The sequence below is a fragment of the Orcinus orca genome, chromosome 2 (assembly GCF_937001465.1).
Source record: "Orcinus orca chromosome 2, mOrcOrc1.1, whole genome shotgun sequence".
Lineage (NCBI taxonomy): Eukaryota > Metazoa > Chordata > Mammalia > Artiodactyla > Delphinidae > Orcinus > Orcinus orca.
This window is the reverse complement of record NC_064560.1, coordinates 135,636,304-135,655,049: the sequence shown is the minus strand read 5'-3', so window position 1 is coordinate 135,655,049 and position 18,746 is coordinate 135,636,304. Positions and strand designations below refer to the sequence as shown.

The 18,746-nt window shown below is 39.3% G+C and overlaps 1 protein-coding gene across 4 annotated transcripts in view; it reads right to left on the bottom strand.

The window, feature by feature from the left end:
* AKAP6 (A-kinase anchoring protein 6) overlaps positions 1 to 18,746 on the bottom strand; it is a 599,311-nt gene that overhangs the window by 358,845 nt on the left and 221,720 nt on the right. For all 4 annotated transcript variants that reach the window (XM_049705377.1, XM_049705376.1, XM_049705375.1 and 1 more), the window contains one exon: positions 14,565 to 14,922. In XM_049705377.1, coding sequence (XP_049561334.1) covers positions 14,565 to 14,888 — 324 coding nt within the window. In that variant the 5' untranslated portion in view covers positions 14,889 to 14,922. The remainder of the gene's footprint in view (positions 1 to 14,564; positions 14,923 to 18,746) is intronic.

Sequence of the window (18,746 nt, the reverse complement as noted above, 5' to 3'; positions counted from 1 at the left end):
AATAAATACATACTCTTTATTAAGCCTTGTGCTTTAAGCTTTAATACATTTCTTCTGGAAACCTGCAACACATTTATGGAATTGCATTTTAAAACATGTATTCAGCCCTTTGCGTACCTCCGCCAAAAGTCTGAAAGTTGCATGAATACTTCAGTCTTTTCTTTTCCTCCCCAGGGAGAAGCCAGGAACTCAGAGTTTTCTCCTGATTATGCCACAGAGCACCAAGGGGAGTACTAGCAAGATATTGCAGAGGATGGAAAATCCCTTCTAATGGCTCATGAAACTTGTCACAGCCGTGTGTCTGACAGAGGCTTGGTGCTCCGGCCGGGTGTCAGGCCTGAGCCTCTGAGGTGGGAGAGCCAAGTTCAGGACACTGGACCACCAGAGACCTCCCAGCCCCACGTAATATCAATCAGCAAGAGTTCTCCCAGAGACCTCCGCCTCAACGCTAAGACCCACCTCCACTCAACGACCAGCACTCCAGGGATAGACACCCCATACCAAACAACTAGCAAGACAGGAACACAACACCACCCATTAGAAGAGAGGCTGCCTAAAATCATAAAAGGTTCACAGACACCACAAAACACACCACCGGATGCAGTCCTGCCCACCAGAAACACAAGATCCAGCCTCATCAACCAGAACACAGGCACCAGTCCCCTCCACCAGGAAGCCTAAACAACCCAATGAACCAACCTTACCCACTGGGGACAGACACCAAAAACAACAGGAACTATGAACCTACAGCCGGCAAAAAGGAGACCCCAAACACAGTAAGTTAAGCAAAATGAGAAGACACAGAAATACACAGCAAATGAAGGAGTAAGGTAAAAACCCACCAGACCAAACAAATGAAGAGAAAATAGGCAGTCTACCTGAAAAATAATTCAGAGTAATGATAGTAAAGATGATCCAAAATCTTGGAAATAGAATAGAAAAAATACAAAAAACATTTAACAAGGACCTAGAAGAACTAAACAGCAAACAAACAAGGATGAACAACACAATAAATGAAATTAAAAATTCTCTAGAAGAAATCAATAGCAGATTAACTGAGGCAGAAGAATGGAGAAGTGACCTGGAAGATAAAACAGGGGAAATAACTATCGCAGAGCAGAATAAAGAAAAAAGAAGGAAGAGAATTGAGGACAATCACAGAGACCTCTGGGACAACATTAAATGCACCAACATTCAAATTATAGGGGTCCCAGAAGAAGAAGAGAAAAAGAAAGGGATTTGGAAAATATTTGAAGACATTATAGTTGAAGACTTCCCTAATATGGCAAAGGAAATATTCAATCAAGCCCAGGAAGCACAGAGAGTACCATACAGGATAAATCCAAGGAGAAACACACCAAGACACATATCAATAAAAGTATCAAAAATTAAATACAAAGAAAAAATATTAAAAGCAGCAAGGGAAAAATAACATACAAGGGAATCCCCATGAGGTTAACAGCTGATATTTCAGCAGAAACTCTGAAAACCAGAAGGGAGTGGCAGGACATATTTAAAGTGATGAAATGGAAGAAACTACAACCAAGATTACTCTACCCAGCAAGGATCTCATTCAGATTTGATGGAGAATTTAAAACCCTTACAGACAAGCAAAAGCTAAGAGAATTCAGCACCACCAAACCAGCTTTACAAAAAATGCTAAAGGAACTTCTCTAGGCAGGAAACACAAGAGAAGAAGACCTACAATAACAAACCCAAAACAATTAAGGAAATGGTAATGGGAACACACATATTGATAATTACCTTAAATGTAAATGGATTAAATGCTCCAAACAAAGACATAGACTGGCTGACTGGATACAAAAACAAGACCCATATATGTGCTCTCTAAAAGAGACCCACTTCAGACCTAGGGACACATGCAGACTGAAAGTGAGGGGATGGAAAAAGATATTCCATGTAAAAGGAAATCAAAAGAAAGCTGGAGTAGCAATTCTCATATCACACAAAATAGACTTTAAAATAAAGACTATTACAAGAGACAAAGAAAGACACTACATAACGATCAAGGGATCAATTCAAGAAGAAGATATAACAATTGTAAATATTTATGCACCCAACATAGGAGCACCTCAATACATAAGGCACATGCTAACATACACGGGGAAGTCAACAGTAACACAAGAATAGTAGGGGACTTTAACACCCACTTTCACCAATGGACAGATCAACCAAAATGAAAATAAATAAGGAAACACAAGTTTTAAATGATACATTAAACAAGATGGACTTAATTGAATTTACAGGACATTCCATCCAAAAACAACAGAATACACTTTCTTCTCAAGTGCTCATGGAAAATCCTCCAGGATACATCATATCCTGGGTCACAAATCAAGCCTTGGTAAATTTAAGAAAATTGAAATTGTATCGAGTATCTTTTCGACCACAATGCTATAGACTAGATATCAATTACAGGAAAAACACTGTAAAAAAAATACAAACACATGGAGGCTAAACAATACGCTACTTAATAACCAAGAGATCACTGAAGAAATCAAAAAGGAATTCGAAAAATACCTAGAAACAAATGACAATGAAAACATAATGGCCCGAAACCTATGGGATGCAGCAAAAGAAGTTCTAAGAGGGAAGTTTATAACAATACAGTCCTACTCAAGAAACAAGAAAAATCTCAAATAAACAACTTAACCTTACACCTAAAGCAATTACAGAAAGAAAAACAAAAAAAAACCAAAGTTAGCAGAAGGAAAGAAATCATAAAGATCAGATCAGAAATAAATGAAAAAGAAATGAAGGAAACGATAGCAAAGATCAATAAAACTAAAAGCTGGTTCTTTAAGAAGATAAACAAAATAGATAAACCATTAGCCAGACTCATCAAGAAAAAAAGGGAGAAGACTCGAATCAACAGAATTAGAAATGAAAAAGGAGAAGTAGCAACTGACACTGCAGAAATACAAGGATCATGAGAGATTACTACAAGCAACTATATGCCAATAAAATGGACAACTTGGAATGGACAAATTCTCAGAAAAGCACAACCTTCTGAGACTGAACCAGGAAGAAATAGAAAATATGAACAGACCAATAACAAGCACTGAAATTGAAACTGTGATTAAAAATCTTTCAACAAACTAAAGCCCAGGACCAGATGGCTTCACAGGCCAATTCTATCAAACATTTAGAGAAGAGCTAACACCTATCCTTCTCAAACTCTTCCAAAATATAGCAGAGGGAGGAACACTCCCTAACTCATTCTACAGGGCCACCATCACCCTGATACAAAAAGCAGACAAGGATGTAACAAAGAAAGAAAACTACAGGCCAATATCACTGATGAACATAGATGCAAAAATCCTCAACAAAATACTAGCAAACAGAATCCAACAGCACATTAAAAGGATCATACACCATGATCAAGTGGGATTTATCCCAAGAATGCAAGGATTCTTCAATATACACAAATCAATCAAAGTGATACACCATATTAACAAATTGCAGGATAAAAACCATATGATCATCTTAATAGATGCAGAAAAAGCTTTTGAAAAAATTCAACACCCACTAATGATAAAAACTCTCCAGAAAGCAGGCATAGAGGGAACTTACCTCAACATAATAAAGGCCATATATGACAAACCCACAGCCAACATCATTCTCAATGGTGAAAAACTGGAACTATTTCCACTAAGATCAGGAAAAAGACAAAGTTGCCCACTGTCACCAATATTATTCAACATAGTTTTGGAATTTTTAGCCACAGCAATCAGAGAAGGAAAAGAAATAAAAGGAATCCAAATCAGAAAAGAAGAAGTAAAACTGTCACTATTTACAGATAACTTGATACTATACATAGAGAATCCTAAAGATGCTACCAGAAAACTACTAGAGGTAATTAATGAATTTAGTAAAGTAGCAGGATACAACATTAATGCACAGAAATCTCTTGCATTCCTATACACTAATGATGAAAAATTTGAAAGAGAAATTAAGGAAACACTGCCATTTACCACTGCAACAAAAAGAATAAAATACCTAGGAATAAATCCACCTAAGGAGACAAAAGACCTGTATGTAGAAAACTATAAGACACTGATAAAAGAAATAAAAGACGATACAAACAGATGGAGAGATATACCATGTTCTTGGATTGGAAGAATCAACATTGTGAAAATGACTCTACTACCCAAAGCAATCTATAGCTTCAATGCAATCCCTACCAAACTGCCGATGGCATTTTTCACAGAACTAGAACAAAAAATTTCACAATTTCTATAGAAATACTTAACAGCCAAAGCAATCTTGAGAAAGAAAGATGGAGCTGGAAGAATCAGGCTCCCTGACTTCAGACTATACTACAAAGCCACGGTAATCAAGACAGTATGGTACTGGCACAAAACCAGAAATATAAATCAATGGAACAGGATAGAAAGCCCAGAGACAAACCCATGCACATATGGTCACCTTATCTTTGATAAAGGAGGCAAGAATATACAATGGAAAAAAGACAGCCTCTTCAATAAGTGGTGTGGGAAAACTGGACAGCTACATGTAAAAGAATGAATTTAGAACACTCCCTAACACCATGCACAAAAATAAACTCAAAATGGATTAAAGACCTAAATATAAGGCCAGACAGTATAAAACTCTTAGAGGAAAACATAGGTAGAAGACTCTTTGACACAAATCACAGCAAGATCCTATTTGACCCACCTCCTAGAGAAATAGAAATAAAGACAAAAATAAACAAATGGGACCTAATGAAATTTAAAAGCTTTTGCACAGCAAAGGAAACCATAAACAAGACGAAAAGACAATCCTCAGAATGGGAGAAAATATTTGCAAACGAAGCAACTGACAAAGGATTAATCTCCAAAGTATACAAGCAGCTAATGCAGCTCAATATCAAAAAAACATACAACCCAATCCAAAAATGGGCAGAAGACCTAAATAGACATTTTTCCAAAGAAGATATACAGATTGCCATCAAACACATGAAAGGATGCTCAACATCACTAATTAGAGAAATGCAAATCAACACTACAATGAGGTATCACCTCACACCAGTCAGAATGGCCATCATCAAAATATCTACAAACAACAAATGCTGGAGAGGTTGTGGAGAAAAGGGAACCCTCTTGCACTGTTGGTGGGAATGTCAATTGATACAGCCACTATGGAGAACAGTATGGAGGTTCCTTAAAAAACTACAAATAGAATTAGCATATGACACAGCAACCCCACTACTGGGCATATACCCTGAGAAAACCATAATTCAAAAAGAGTTATGTACCACAATGTTCACTGCAGCCCTATTTACAGTAGCCAGGATATGGAAGCAATCTAAGTGTCCATCGACAGATGAATGGATAAAGAAGATGTGGCACATATATACAATAGAATATTACTCTGTCATAAAAAGAAAAGAAATTGAGTTATTTGTAGTGAGGTGGATGGACCTAGAGTCTGTCATACAGAATGAAGCAAGTCAGAAAGAGAAAAACAAATACCGTACGCTAACACATATATATGGAATCTAAAAAAAAAAACAAATGGTCTGAAGAACCTAGGGGCAGGACAGGAATAAAGACGCAGACGTAGAGAAGGGACTTGAGGACAGAGGGAGGGGGAAAGGTAAGCTGGGACGAAGTGAAAGAGTGGCATGGACATATATACCCTACCAAATGTAAAATAGATCGCTAGTGGGAAGCAGCCACATAGCACAGGGAGATCAGCTCGGTACTTTGTGAACACCTAGAGGGGTGGGATAGGGAGTGTGGGAGGGAGACGTAAGAGGGAGGGGGATATATGTATACATATAGCTGATTCACTTTGTTATGCAGCAGAAACTAACACAACAATGTAAAGCAATTATACTCCAATAAAGATGTTAAAAAAAAAAGATGTATTGAATTTTAGGGTAACCGCATGAAACAGTTATGAAATATTTATTCTTATTTATGGTCTTGTGGCAGACATAGAAATATGCATGCCCTCAGATTTCCAGCATAAGTGTGAACTAACTTTCCCTGAGGAAGATCTGCTAATTATTCACAAGTCTAAGTTTATCGGGTTGTATTCTATCAACAAAATAATCAGAGGAAATGTATTTTATGCTGATTATTTTCTTCTGTCCTGATTTCAAAGTCACACAAATGTATCATCAGAGATACATAGTTATGGAACAGAATAAAACAGGATTCCTCATAACAACTAAAGTCGTAATAACTCAAATTGGATGCTGTGTCTAAAAGCATCTAATTCTCTAATCAAAATGCTGTTTTCTTCAGACTTTTCTCATTGAACTCATTTTCAAATTCTTTAATAATATTATTACTTTTCTCTATACCCTGTGTTCATGGTTTCCTTCAAATTGTGATGTCTATGATAATCCTCATTTTCCATGCTATTATTGCTATTTAAAAACTACAGCTGGACAATCTAGTAGACTAGTTGGGCCACCTTGAAAATTAATGCTCCCATCCTGAGCTCTAAATACATTAGCACATGTGGCTAAGGTTCATGCGTACCCAAAGATCTTCCATAATATGTGTCATAAACTACCAAAGTTATGTTTTCCATGTCACCCTTCCCAAGTCTTAACCAAGAGTATTCACACATAAATATTTTTAAACATGTGCCTGATCTGAGATTTTTAGATCACCTCCCAAAATCATAATGAAAATATATTAATCATTCAACAATCAAAAAGTATTTATTTAGCACTTGGAGTGTGTGTGTGGGGAGGGGGAGGGGTGGAGAGATTATTACTCAATAATTAAGATCGATTTTTTTCACATAATTGTGTCTCTTACATATCTAAAATTAGCCTTCCAAACATTAAACATTCTTTTTATTTCATCCATTTTTATTGGTCCATGATACCAAATATTCTTACACAGCCTAGACATTAATAATAGGAAAAACTTTTCCACTGTTAATCACCGTACTGACCCATACTCCCAGGACACTTAACAACTAGTATTCAGATTCCCTGAGAAGATACACCTTGAGGAAGACACATCAGCCAAAAAAGAGTTTCCAGCCACAAATCTGGGCTTTGGGAAAATAAAAAAATTTAACATCCTCATACCCAGCAACAGAGAAATCGGCTTCATTTTCCAGTTTTCTGGGATTTGGAATATACTGTGGGGGGTTATCATGTGATCCCATATAAATACAAAATAATCACATTGCAAAAACTGGACCAAGTTACACTTACTTGCATAGTATGTTCCAAAATTAAAATACATATCAAAGATATTGAGGAAAGTTGAGAGCGGTCTAAAGCAGTAACTATCAAAATGTTCTGGCTTGACTCAGAAGAGAAAGACAAATTTTACATCATGACGAATCATATATATATGTATATGTATATAACTAAAACCAAGTTTCACAAGATAGTATTTATCCTTACTTCATGTAATTCTATTTCACTGTTTTAGCTCTTTAGTTCATCAAATTGATTTTACAACAACTAACCACTAACCACTGAGAGCTACTTCTTGAAAAACAGCCATCTAAAGAGCAAAGAGGACAATATTTACTCTTTCCCAGAAACAATGCTATTTGATCTTCAACTGGTACTTATTTAACCTAAGATACGTTACAAATTGAAAACTACTCAAAGACGTTATAAATTGAACGTTTCAGGCTTTAACACACAGTTTATTAACATTAAGATCAGATCCTCCAAGCCCCAAACTGTTGAGGTCAGAAGTTTAGTTCCACTCAGAGTCCCCATTATCAAGAATTTCTGAAACTCCTAGGGTGAGTTTTGGATGTACCCAAGGATCAACCCCAGCTCTCACTCACTGTCACAGCCAGCCAGACCCTGGACTCTACAGTTGCCACTTTGGTACCTCCTCTGCCACTGCAGGCAGAGCTTGTTATGCTCCAGCAGTGGGAGACAGAGAATTCTTTCCCTCCTACACCTATGGAACAAGGGAGAAGTCCAGGTGGGGAGTCAGCTGAGACAGGTCCCCCACGTTACACCCACAGCCCTTTGCCTTCACTGGGTACCCACACTGCCCAGGTGGCTGCTCAGGATGGGTTCCAGAACCGGGAACACACTTTACCACACACCATTACTCCCCTCCCCTCTGCTCTGAGGCAGTCTCCTTGCCCCAGGATGAAGGTGAACCCTCTTTCAAGAGCTCCATCATCCCAGGACTTCCATAGTCCTCAGTCCTTCAGGCACATCTGATGTGACAACCCCAACTGTGGAGAGGATTCAAGCCTTTTCCCCAGGAAGCCCTTCAGACCCCATGTGAGTCACTGGGTATCTGGATTTAACTCCAGATGTTAGGCACATCTCAGTCTGGGTACAGCCCAGTCAGAACGTCTTGTAAACAGAGTCTCCGTTCAACGTTCTATCTTTGAGAATCAGGCGCAAATCGAAGATACAGACACAAATTTCACCTGGAGAGTGGAATTTATCTCAAGGGGGTTATTTGGGGAGCTGATTCCAGCAAAGTCACTTCAAGACTTCTATTTGGCATCCAGCCACATCTTTTAGTCTAAGCCTTGCCTCTTTCCTGCTATCATGTTTCCAGGAATACAAATAATATTCTCTCTAAGAAGACTGTTAATCAGGAAGCATGGGTATCTAATTTGCCTATTTAGCACCCAAATACATTCATCCAGACCAGAAGTTGCAGTTAAAGTCAAACTCTTTTAGGTTCTTGGTCTGGTTTTCCTGCACAGCACAGCCTCTGAATCCAAAGGACAAGGGGGAGGAGAAGGAAAGTTTCTAAAAATGGTTCAGCTGGCTTCTCATACTTACTCCTAAAGAATATCTGGAAGCTAAGAAGCAAAATATGTGGATTACATTTTCTATTTAAAAAATAATGGAAAAAACTACATAGTGTAATATATCGCATTGTTTCCATATTTTAATCTTAAACTGAGATGTTTTTATTTATTCACTTTCTAGAACAATCACCAACCCCCACCCCAATTTTGGGAACTTTATAATAGTGGTTTGTAGTTCACCCTGGGGGTTACAATAAAACTTCCCCTAAGAACTTGGAAATAAGGTTGGTAAGAATAGTCTCTGATAAACAAACTTTAAGATCAACACAATGACCAGAAATTAAGCAAAGTAACCTTTAAAGAAAAAGAGCAGTTCCAGGCCCTCTAGGTCATGGACCAAAATCCTTGCCAAAGAAGGAGTCAAACAGAAAGTGGGGTGGGAGGAAGACCAGCACAGCTACCTAGGCAGAATAGACTCCCCCAGGCAGACTCCCCAGACAAGACGTCCAAGATTCTGAATCACACGCAGACTCTCCCTGACGGGAGAGTAATATCCCAAATGCACTTGGGCCTGATTCATCCGACACCATTGTCCTAATTCAATCCTCACCACGAAGGCTTCCTCCTGTGAATTCCAGTGCAAGCCTGCCTATGGGGAGAGAAGGCACTGACCATACAGATTTGGACTCATCTATCCAACCACAGATATGAACTGGTTTCCACCAAATGCCCAGCCCTTGCCCTAGGCAACAGGGATACAGTGGAGAATCAGACATTTGAGGTCCTTGGAGCTAATACAAATAAATAAATAAGGAAATTAAAGCTAGTGATAAGAACTATTACAGTAAAGGAAACTATAAACAAGACAAAAAGACGACCCTCAGAATGGGAGAAAATATTTGCAAATGAAGCAACTGACAAAGGATTAATCTCAAAAATACATAAACAGCTCATGCAGCTCAATATTAAAAAACAAACAACCCAATTCAAAAATGGGCAGAAGACCTAAATAGACATTTCTCCAAAGAAGACATACAGATGGCCAAGAGGCACATGAAAAGCTGCTCAACATCACTAATTATTAGAGAAATGCAAATCAAAACTACAATGAGGTATCACCTCACACCAGTTAGAATGGGCATCATCAGAAAATCTACAAACAACAAATGCTGGAGAGGGTGTGGAGAAAAGGGAACCCTCTTGCACTGTTGGTGGGATTGCAAATTGATACAGCCACTATGGAGAACAGTATGGAGGTTCCTTAAAGAACTAAAAATAGTATTAGCATATGACCCAGCAATCCCACTACTGGGCATATACCCAGAGAAAACCATAATTCAAAAAGACACATGCACCCCAATGTTCACTGAAGCACTATTTACAATAGCCAGGTCATGGAAACAACTTAAATGCCCACCGACAGACGAATGGATAAAGAAGTTGTGGTACATATATACAATGGAATATTACTCAGCCACAGAAAGGAACGAAACTGGGTCATTTGTAGAGACATGGACCTAGAGACTGTCATACAGAGTGAAGTAAGTCAGAAAGAGAAAAACAAATATCATATATTAACGAATGTATGTGGAATCCAGAAAAATGGTACAGATGAACCAGTTTGCAAGGCAGAAACAAAGACACAGATGTAGAGAACAAACGTATGGACACCAAGGGGTGAACACGGGGGATGGGGGGGAGAACTGGGAGATTGGGGTTGACATATATACACTAATATGTATAAAATAGATAATAAATAAGAACCTGCTGTATAAAAAATAAATAAAAATTTAAAAAAATCTATCAAGGCATAAAATATTTCCATCGCCTCCCCCAAATTCTTTTATGTTGCTTTTCCTTGCTCTCATCACACTGTTCTGGTTCTTTTTAACCTCAGATTAGTTTTCCCTGTTCTAGAACCTGATATAAATGGAATGATACAGGATGTATGTACTCTTTTGCATACTTTTTGTTTTGAGTTTCAACCATGTTGTTGCAGATATCTGCAGTTCGTGCTGTTTTATTACTAAATAGCAATCCATTTGTACAAATATAACACAACTTTCTTATTAATTTTCCTCTTGAAGGATACCTGAGCTTCTGACAGGTTTTTGCTATTATTTATAAAGCTGATATGAAAATTCTTAAACAAGTCTCTATGAACATATGCTTCCTTTTTCTTGGGTAAATACCTAGGAATGGAATTTCTGAGCTTATGGAATATATATGTTTAACTTTTGAGTAACTGACAGATCTTTTTTCAAACATGGTAATAGCATTGAAGAATTTTTGCCATTAACTGAGCTGAATAATGGACTAGATGATGGCTGGGGGAGGAGATGGGTGTTTTAAGAACAGGGGTTAGGAATTGCTTCTTTGAGAAAGTGACATTAAATATAAAACTAGAGGGGGGAAGCCCACCCTGAGCATTTGCCAAAAGCATTTCTCAACTAATTTTTTTTAAGTTATACATCAACAGGATGGCAGAGAAAACTGTGATGACAAGATTTAGAACAAGCAATGTGAAAGGGAGTCTGAGGCGTGTAGACGAGTTAGGTAAGGGTAGCTCCTTTTATGTGCTTGCCTCTCACGGAGCAGAGCACAGGCCCCTCCTCGCTCCCAACCCCTGCTCAGCCTTCTCCCAGGTTTGTGCCTCCAGATATTAGAACTTGGCTGCGCCGCTGGCCGACTGCTTGATGAGGATCCAGAATCTGCGAGGCAAAGCTAGAGCTAGGCAGAGGCAACAGGAAAAGCTGTGAGGCAAGAACTGGACTAACATTTCTTTTGAACTTTCAATCCGCTTGGAGCTTTATAAACAAGGGGAAAGTAACAGGAGACACGGCAAGAGAAGCAGGCAGGGGCAGAACCACAGGAAGAGGTTTGGGTTTTATTGTAAGCCAACAGGAAGCAAGGGAGTTACATGACTGGATTTACATTTTTAAAAGATCCCACTGGCTGCTGTGTAGAGAATAAACTGCAGGGTAGTAGAAGAGGCTCTAAAAGTGGCCCAGGCAAGCAGTGATGTGGCTTGACTAGGGTGGCAGCAGTAGCATAGGGGAGAAGTGAATGGATTTAGGGCATATTTTGGAGCTGGATCCCCAGGACTTGTTAATAGACATATATGTGGGGCATGGAATCACACTTTGGCTTGGCAAAAAAGTGGTGCCTTTTACTGAAGTTGGGAAGATGGGGTCGGGGAGGCATTCAGGGCTTTTCAATGGGCATATCAGTTTGAGATGCTCACTAGAGATGCAAGATGTCTCTTAGGCAGTTGGGGCTCCTGGGAGAACACTGGGATGGATATATAAATTTAGAAATTATGTGCGCCTAGATGGTCCTTAAAGCCATGGCATTCCCATCCCTGCGATGGTTATTTTTCATAGTAAATTAATAAACTGAATAATTCACCAAGGCATGCAGCCAAGCGGGGATGCCCCATCGGAGATAGCTGGCCTTTCCCCGGCTGGGCCTGCCCCTCTGCTTTGCCATACACCTAACTTAAGAGCTGTTTCTACAAGGTTGTTTTGTTGTTGTTTTGATTCCACATATAAAATTCTGTGACCCAGTTCCCCTTTATTCTTGTGGATCAGTGTGGAAATCTGAAGAACTGACATGTATTTAAAATCTTTTCTTTTTAATGTATCAAAGTGCTTATTTGGTTAAATTAAAAAATGTTACGCAAATAAAGGGAAAACTTAAATAAGCAGATTAGGAGACCAAAATTAAACCCTTGTGTTAACAAGGCCATAGCTCACTGACCAGAGCTTGTCGACTTTGGCCTCAATGTGGAAGGGCTCTATTATTATAGAATATTCTAGAACATTCAGAGAACGTTGGTTAAGTCACTTGATGAAATAAGCATCAAAAAAGGAATGATAGAAATCCTAGAATTAAATTAACATAAGACAATTTCACTTCATCCCTTTAACTGCTATTGATGAACTACTATGTGACTCCTGTGCTGACTTCCTGCCCTCCTGGGGCTCCTTTCTCAGCAGGGGAGACAGACCACACTGTGGGACAGAGCTGAACGGAGGCAGTGAGATGCCTTTTGAGTGAGGTGAGAAGGTGACAGGCAGTTCCAATGAGAAAAAGAAGCAAATTGCCCCACAGGGGATTTCTCAACACTAAACATAATCCCGGTTGACTGTACAAAAACGTTTACATTCCTATTTGGAATTAAAATTTAAGTTTTCACTTAAGTACTATATTGATGTAATTAAATGAAGTTAGTTGACACACTGTTTTCAGGTGCCCTTAGCATTTTTAGTGGAATCTTCTAAAGATATTTCCATTCCCCCCATTTTCCTTTATCGTTTACCACCTTTTCTGTGTAGATCTGAAAGATTTTAGAGAGCAACGGTCATCTTTCCTTGCAAACCCAATCCTGTATTTCTTTTAGGGAGCCACATAAGTAAGTGCAACATTAGAGGGAATGGAGGAGGGGGTGGGGTGCTGCGGAGCCCCCTGACTCCCATCTCACTGCAACCCGGAGGAGCTGGGGAGCTGCTCCTCTGCTTAAAGGGACTGTGCTGCAGGAACTGAGAGACACCACTCCCTGCTGCCACGGTGGGGAAACCAGTCGGGCTGGCATTCCGTTAAAGCTCCGTCCGTTAAAGCGGGCTCCTAGCCACCTCTGATACCTTTCATGCTTGCTCCTTCCCAAGAACCCGAAGAAAGAGGGCCACCCAGGCCTGCTCAACCTGGGAGAAGCCCAGCCACCTTGGCATTCTGGTCCTTTTGTTTTTTCTCTCTCTCTTCAACCCCCTCCTTCCCTTTCTTGGACACTCTCTCACGGGGCGGCTGGGCCCAGGATCTGCTGAACCAGCCTGGGAAGGCTAAGCCAGCTCTGCTCTAGGCTTTGGGGCACATAACGCTCTCTTAATTGTCCTTTCCTCTCACGCTGATGGCTGCATCTTATGTCATTTAAGTATTAAGATGCAAGAATCTGTTTGGTCTTTGGTTTCAGATCATTTAAAATGAACCAGCTGAGGTAGAGGAATTCTCCTTAGTATCTCATCTAACTGACTAGAAATTAACATTGGGGTTTGGGGCCAATGTCCTAATTGGTTATAAATCTGCCCTGCTTTGCCCACCATTGACCTGAGCATGTATTTCCCTCGGGGACCCGGAAGAGAGGAGTGGCTATGGCAGGGCAAGATTCACGGTATTTTGGGGTTCCTAGGCCAAAATCTCTATTAATAGCACTCTTTACTAGCATCTCCGTCTCATTATTATCAACGGTCAGGCTTTTTAACGGCTCTCTAAAAGTCACACACATTTTTTTAATGTCTAAACTTTAGATGAGCTGTTATAAAAGCACCTTTGTTCTGCATGATGTATTGTACCTTTTAGAATGTACTCATTCTAAAAGGAGAACACCGCCCTTCTCCATCATGTGAGAACCCACTGTTTGCCACAAAGGCAGCATCAACTTCAACAGAAGTCAGTAATCACATACATATACAATCACTGCTCAGTTTGATTTTTTACCTATGAGAGTCTTTGTTAAACCTTTTGTAATATTTTTATTCTTTACTACTGATTTCTATGACATTGCGCAAAAATGCCACCCCCCCCCATTTTTCCTCGCTTCTCCGCATTATCTCCTGAGGTCAGTTTTATTCTAGATGTTTAGCCCACAAAGTAAAACGAGGAAAGAATTCCACCCATGTTTATCTACAAAAATAATGGTTTCAAACCTGTTATTCTGTTTTTCTTCTTGGATGCTTTCTCCTTGAGAATTACAGAACTCAGGCTCTAGGCACTACAGCCACCTTCAGACTTCTGTCTGGAATGGACCTGAGCCCAGAGACCTTCCTTACCTTTAGTTGAACTAGATGCACATCCACATGCTTGCTGTCCGAGTCCTGCTGGACTGAATAGGTTAGGTCTCGGACCCTCTCTGAGGTCATCCGGAGCCAGGTCTCAATTTCAGGTAAGTGGAGGACAATCTTCCAGTCGGCCCCTGTATGCAGTGGGGGTGGCTTTTCGTACTGCTGGTCAGAATCCATGTCTTTCATCGCCTCTTCTCCCTCACCCTGCTCCACAGTGGGTGTCAAGTTGATGGCCATGGGTGAAGCATCAGTAGCCATGGGATCCAGGTCCTGTGACCTCAGAGGGGAAAGTGTCACGCTCATGGTTAACATGGAGAAGTCTAAGCCTTACTTCTTTCCAAAACAGCTGAAAGGCAAAAGGAAAAAAGAGAGCAAAAGTCAGACAAGATTCCCAAATAAAGGAATGGTACTTCACAGAAGAAGCAAGATTTCTAAATTAAGCCAAGTTTCTAAATTAAGAAACCATAGCTCATAACAAAAACAGAAAGAGGTGTTTTGAGTTTCTACCAACTAGACCCAAGACCCAGCATTTATCCAGCGATTTCTAAGCTATTGGAAGCATCCTTCCTATACTGGTTCAATAGGAACACAAAACGGTGTGGTACTGCCTATCCCAACATCCATTCTCACCTCATTCCTTAACAACAAATTCCTGATTTTCAGTTGTGCATGTTCCTGCCAAGAATTTAAAACTACATTCCCTATCTCCATCGGAGCTCACTGTGGTCATGTGGCTAAGTTCTGACCAATGAAGTGTATGGTTTCTTTTTAAGATAAAGTTGATTAGTTTACTAATGATCTAGCTATGTAATTTATCTTTCTTCTGTAACCAGTCTGATATAAAATAACAACTTTTAGGATCTTGTACTTTGAACACTTTAAATAGACATTATTTTTAATTTCAAGAGAAAGTTCTTCAAGGCAATGGGTTTCTTTTCCTTTTCTAAGTCTTTTTCTAGTTCTATACATTCAAGTTAGTTTATAACCCCATTCCTCCAAAGATGAAAGGCGGCTGATCAAAATATGAAATTAAATGTGATTGTCAGAAAGTAGCTATATTTCTTTATATTCTTAAGATTAACTTAATAACAAAAACAAAATTGTTTTACCTACAAACGTGGAAGGGAAAAGTCAAGAATGCTCCCAGTTTGACTAGGAATATGTAACCTTCCACACAGGAATGAGCACAGGGAATAAAAAGACTTGTTGAATTGACAAAAGCCTTAAGAATAAGTTATTCTCATGATATATTATTTCAGAAGCCTTCTAATGCTGTAGCATACTGCCTCTCCCCCGATTTCTTGAGCATTTTATTTTTAAATTAAATGATAAGGGGGTTTACAGATGAATTTTTGAAAACAAAGTTATTTGCAAAGAGCAAAATATTATGTCATAAGGTAAGTTTATCACTTTGTTACCTGCCTTAGAGAATGGTTTTAGGCTTCAACAGCTTTCTACACCTGATTGCAAGAGGGAGAAATCCACGCCCCACATTTTTAACCACCCTTGCATACAGTCTTTAAAATAACAATAATACTAGACTTGACTATTTTTTGGAACCAATTAGAAGATATCAAAATTTCACTGGGAGGGATGAAGCTCCAGGAAGAGTGAGCTACCACACTACTTCTTAATAAACCACACCCTAGTCTCAGTCTCTGATTCTGATTTCCAGAAGCACTTTAAAAATTTTAATCAATTCACTGCCTTCTGGGGTGGTGAATCACTATTTAGAATCACTGTCCCAGAGAAGGAATCTGATACGCAAAGGTTAATAAAGGTTTTTAGTGCAAGGTCAAAGAACTAGTAATGAAGAAGTCACTGGTGTCACAGTGGTTCCCTCTTCTAAGAAACCAGACTCAAGCAAACCAGAAAACTAAGTGCCAGGCCAGTGTGAAATGAACCGTTTCACCTTCACCCACACACTCCCTCAGCTCCAAGCCCCTACCTAAGAGCCCTGTACAACTGTAAAACAATGCTTGGTCATTGTGTTTTCTCTGAAACCCCTAAATCGAGGCAAGGCCTCCTCTGAAATACATATCTTACTGTAAACTAAAGAACATACCAAAGAATTGGCTCAATGTAATTTACATCCCCACATACATTTCTATATATACTATCAGGCTGTGCACCAGGCAGGTACAGTGCAGTTTTGTGTGGTTTGGAGCAAGATGCTCCACATTTGCGGGTCTCAGTTTCCTCATCTGTAAAATGACAAAATTGGACTAAATGATCAATAAGATTCCATCTGACCATGAGAATCTGTAATTACCTAGGGTTATTTATCCAGAGATTTCTAAGCTCTAGGGTTATTTATCCAGAGATTTCTAAGCTATTAGAAGCATCCTACCTATACTGAGAGCTATGTAGATACTAAATGATGGACCTCCATTTCACCAAAGCAGGCAAACAGCATCAATATTTGTCCTACTTAATGGAAAGAAATAAATTATTACCACGCAAACACATTTTGTAAATCATTATTTACACATTATATGTTGCTAATTCTTTCCAGAGGAATAAATATGGGAGATTCTTCCCTCTGGGAGTTTGCACTTAAGACTTAACACAGATGTGGTTATATACGCAAAGGACAAATAGAATAAAATAAAAACATTAAACAAAAATGTAGTTGGTGTGGGCTTCCCTGGTGGCACAATGGTAGAGAGTCCACCTGCCGATGCAGGGGACACGGGTTCGTGCTCCGGTCCAGGAAGATCCCACACGCCGCGGAGCGGCTGGGCCCGTGAGCCATGGCTGCTGGGCCTGCGCGTCCGGAGCCTGTGCTCCGCAACGGGAGAGGCCACAACAGTGAGAGGCCCACATACCGCAAAAAAAATAATAAAAAATGTAGCTGGTGTGCATCACACATGAGTAAAGGGCAAGGAAACCTTATATTCAAGCTGCCAAGGCAAAAGTTACCTGCATCTACAAAATTTCAACCTGCATGTGATGTTTCCATATTTAGCTGATCAGACTGTAAACAAGAGAATTTCCATAACACAAAACAGTGAAGCAAAGCAACGCTTTACTCAAGTTTTATTTCAACTTCTATTTACTTTCCTTCACATACAGCTTTGTCCCTGGGGAAGGAATACTGTATGTGTCATAACAGCATAGCAAGCCCAGGAAGTGGCATAAAATTGATTAATTACTTATTTTCATGGAAACTAATTACTATAAACATTTAATTTTCAATTCCAGTAGTTCACATTTAGATGTACCACCCATGGATAACCAACCTGTATTTCTGATTTTCACAAAAGTACGTCTGATTTCCAAGATAAATTTATACTTTAAAGGAAAACTGCCTCATATTGTAGAGATCTACAATAACATTTTTTGTGTGTATTTTTCCTGCCCTTATCATGACTATTCAAGCTTGCTTTCCCATCAAATTAATTACTCCATTTGAATATGCAAACAAATAGTAGGAAATTCAACACAACTCTATATATCTTCTAAATTCTAAGTTTTCTATTTTTTTTTTTTATGCAAGGATCCATGCAATAAGATTCCTTTCTAGTCACAGAGAAATTTGAAAAAAAAAAAAAGCCAGTAGACAACAACTTCTGACAATGCAAATGAAGCACTGACTCAAGTACATACAGATACACATGCAGTTATATCTCTGGCTGCAAAGCTGCATGAGAGGAGGGATCAACCAGCTTTTTGGAACCCAATGACCTCCTGTTCTCCACCCACCCCTCTGCCCCCATCAAGTGCTTATCTGTGGCCATGTTTCCAGCATTAGAGATAATACCACCTTGAACCCAGCTGCTGTTAAAAATAACACAGATCAAATCCTTTCCTTTCCACAAACCCAAAGAAGATTCAACATTTAAGGTGCAAAACCCAAAAGCAGTAAAGATTTTAAAGGTTTTTTTAAAAAAAATTGTGCTAAGGCTTTTCTCACCACACTCTGTCTATCATCCTACAGAAACAGAAGAAACATACCATGGCTTGCTTACTAACCAAGGACTGGTGCTGCTACCTCCCTGACAGTCCACAAATTTTCAGTCGAAACCTGACGTTAGCAGAATATATTCAATTTGAATAAGACATTTAAATCAGGAGCATGCTCTTCGACCAAACTAGGAAGCAAAAAATGCAGCTACACACCCATCAAAACTGCCCACCTCTTTCTCCCTTCTCTTGTGATTGTCTCTC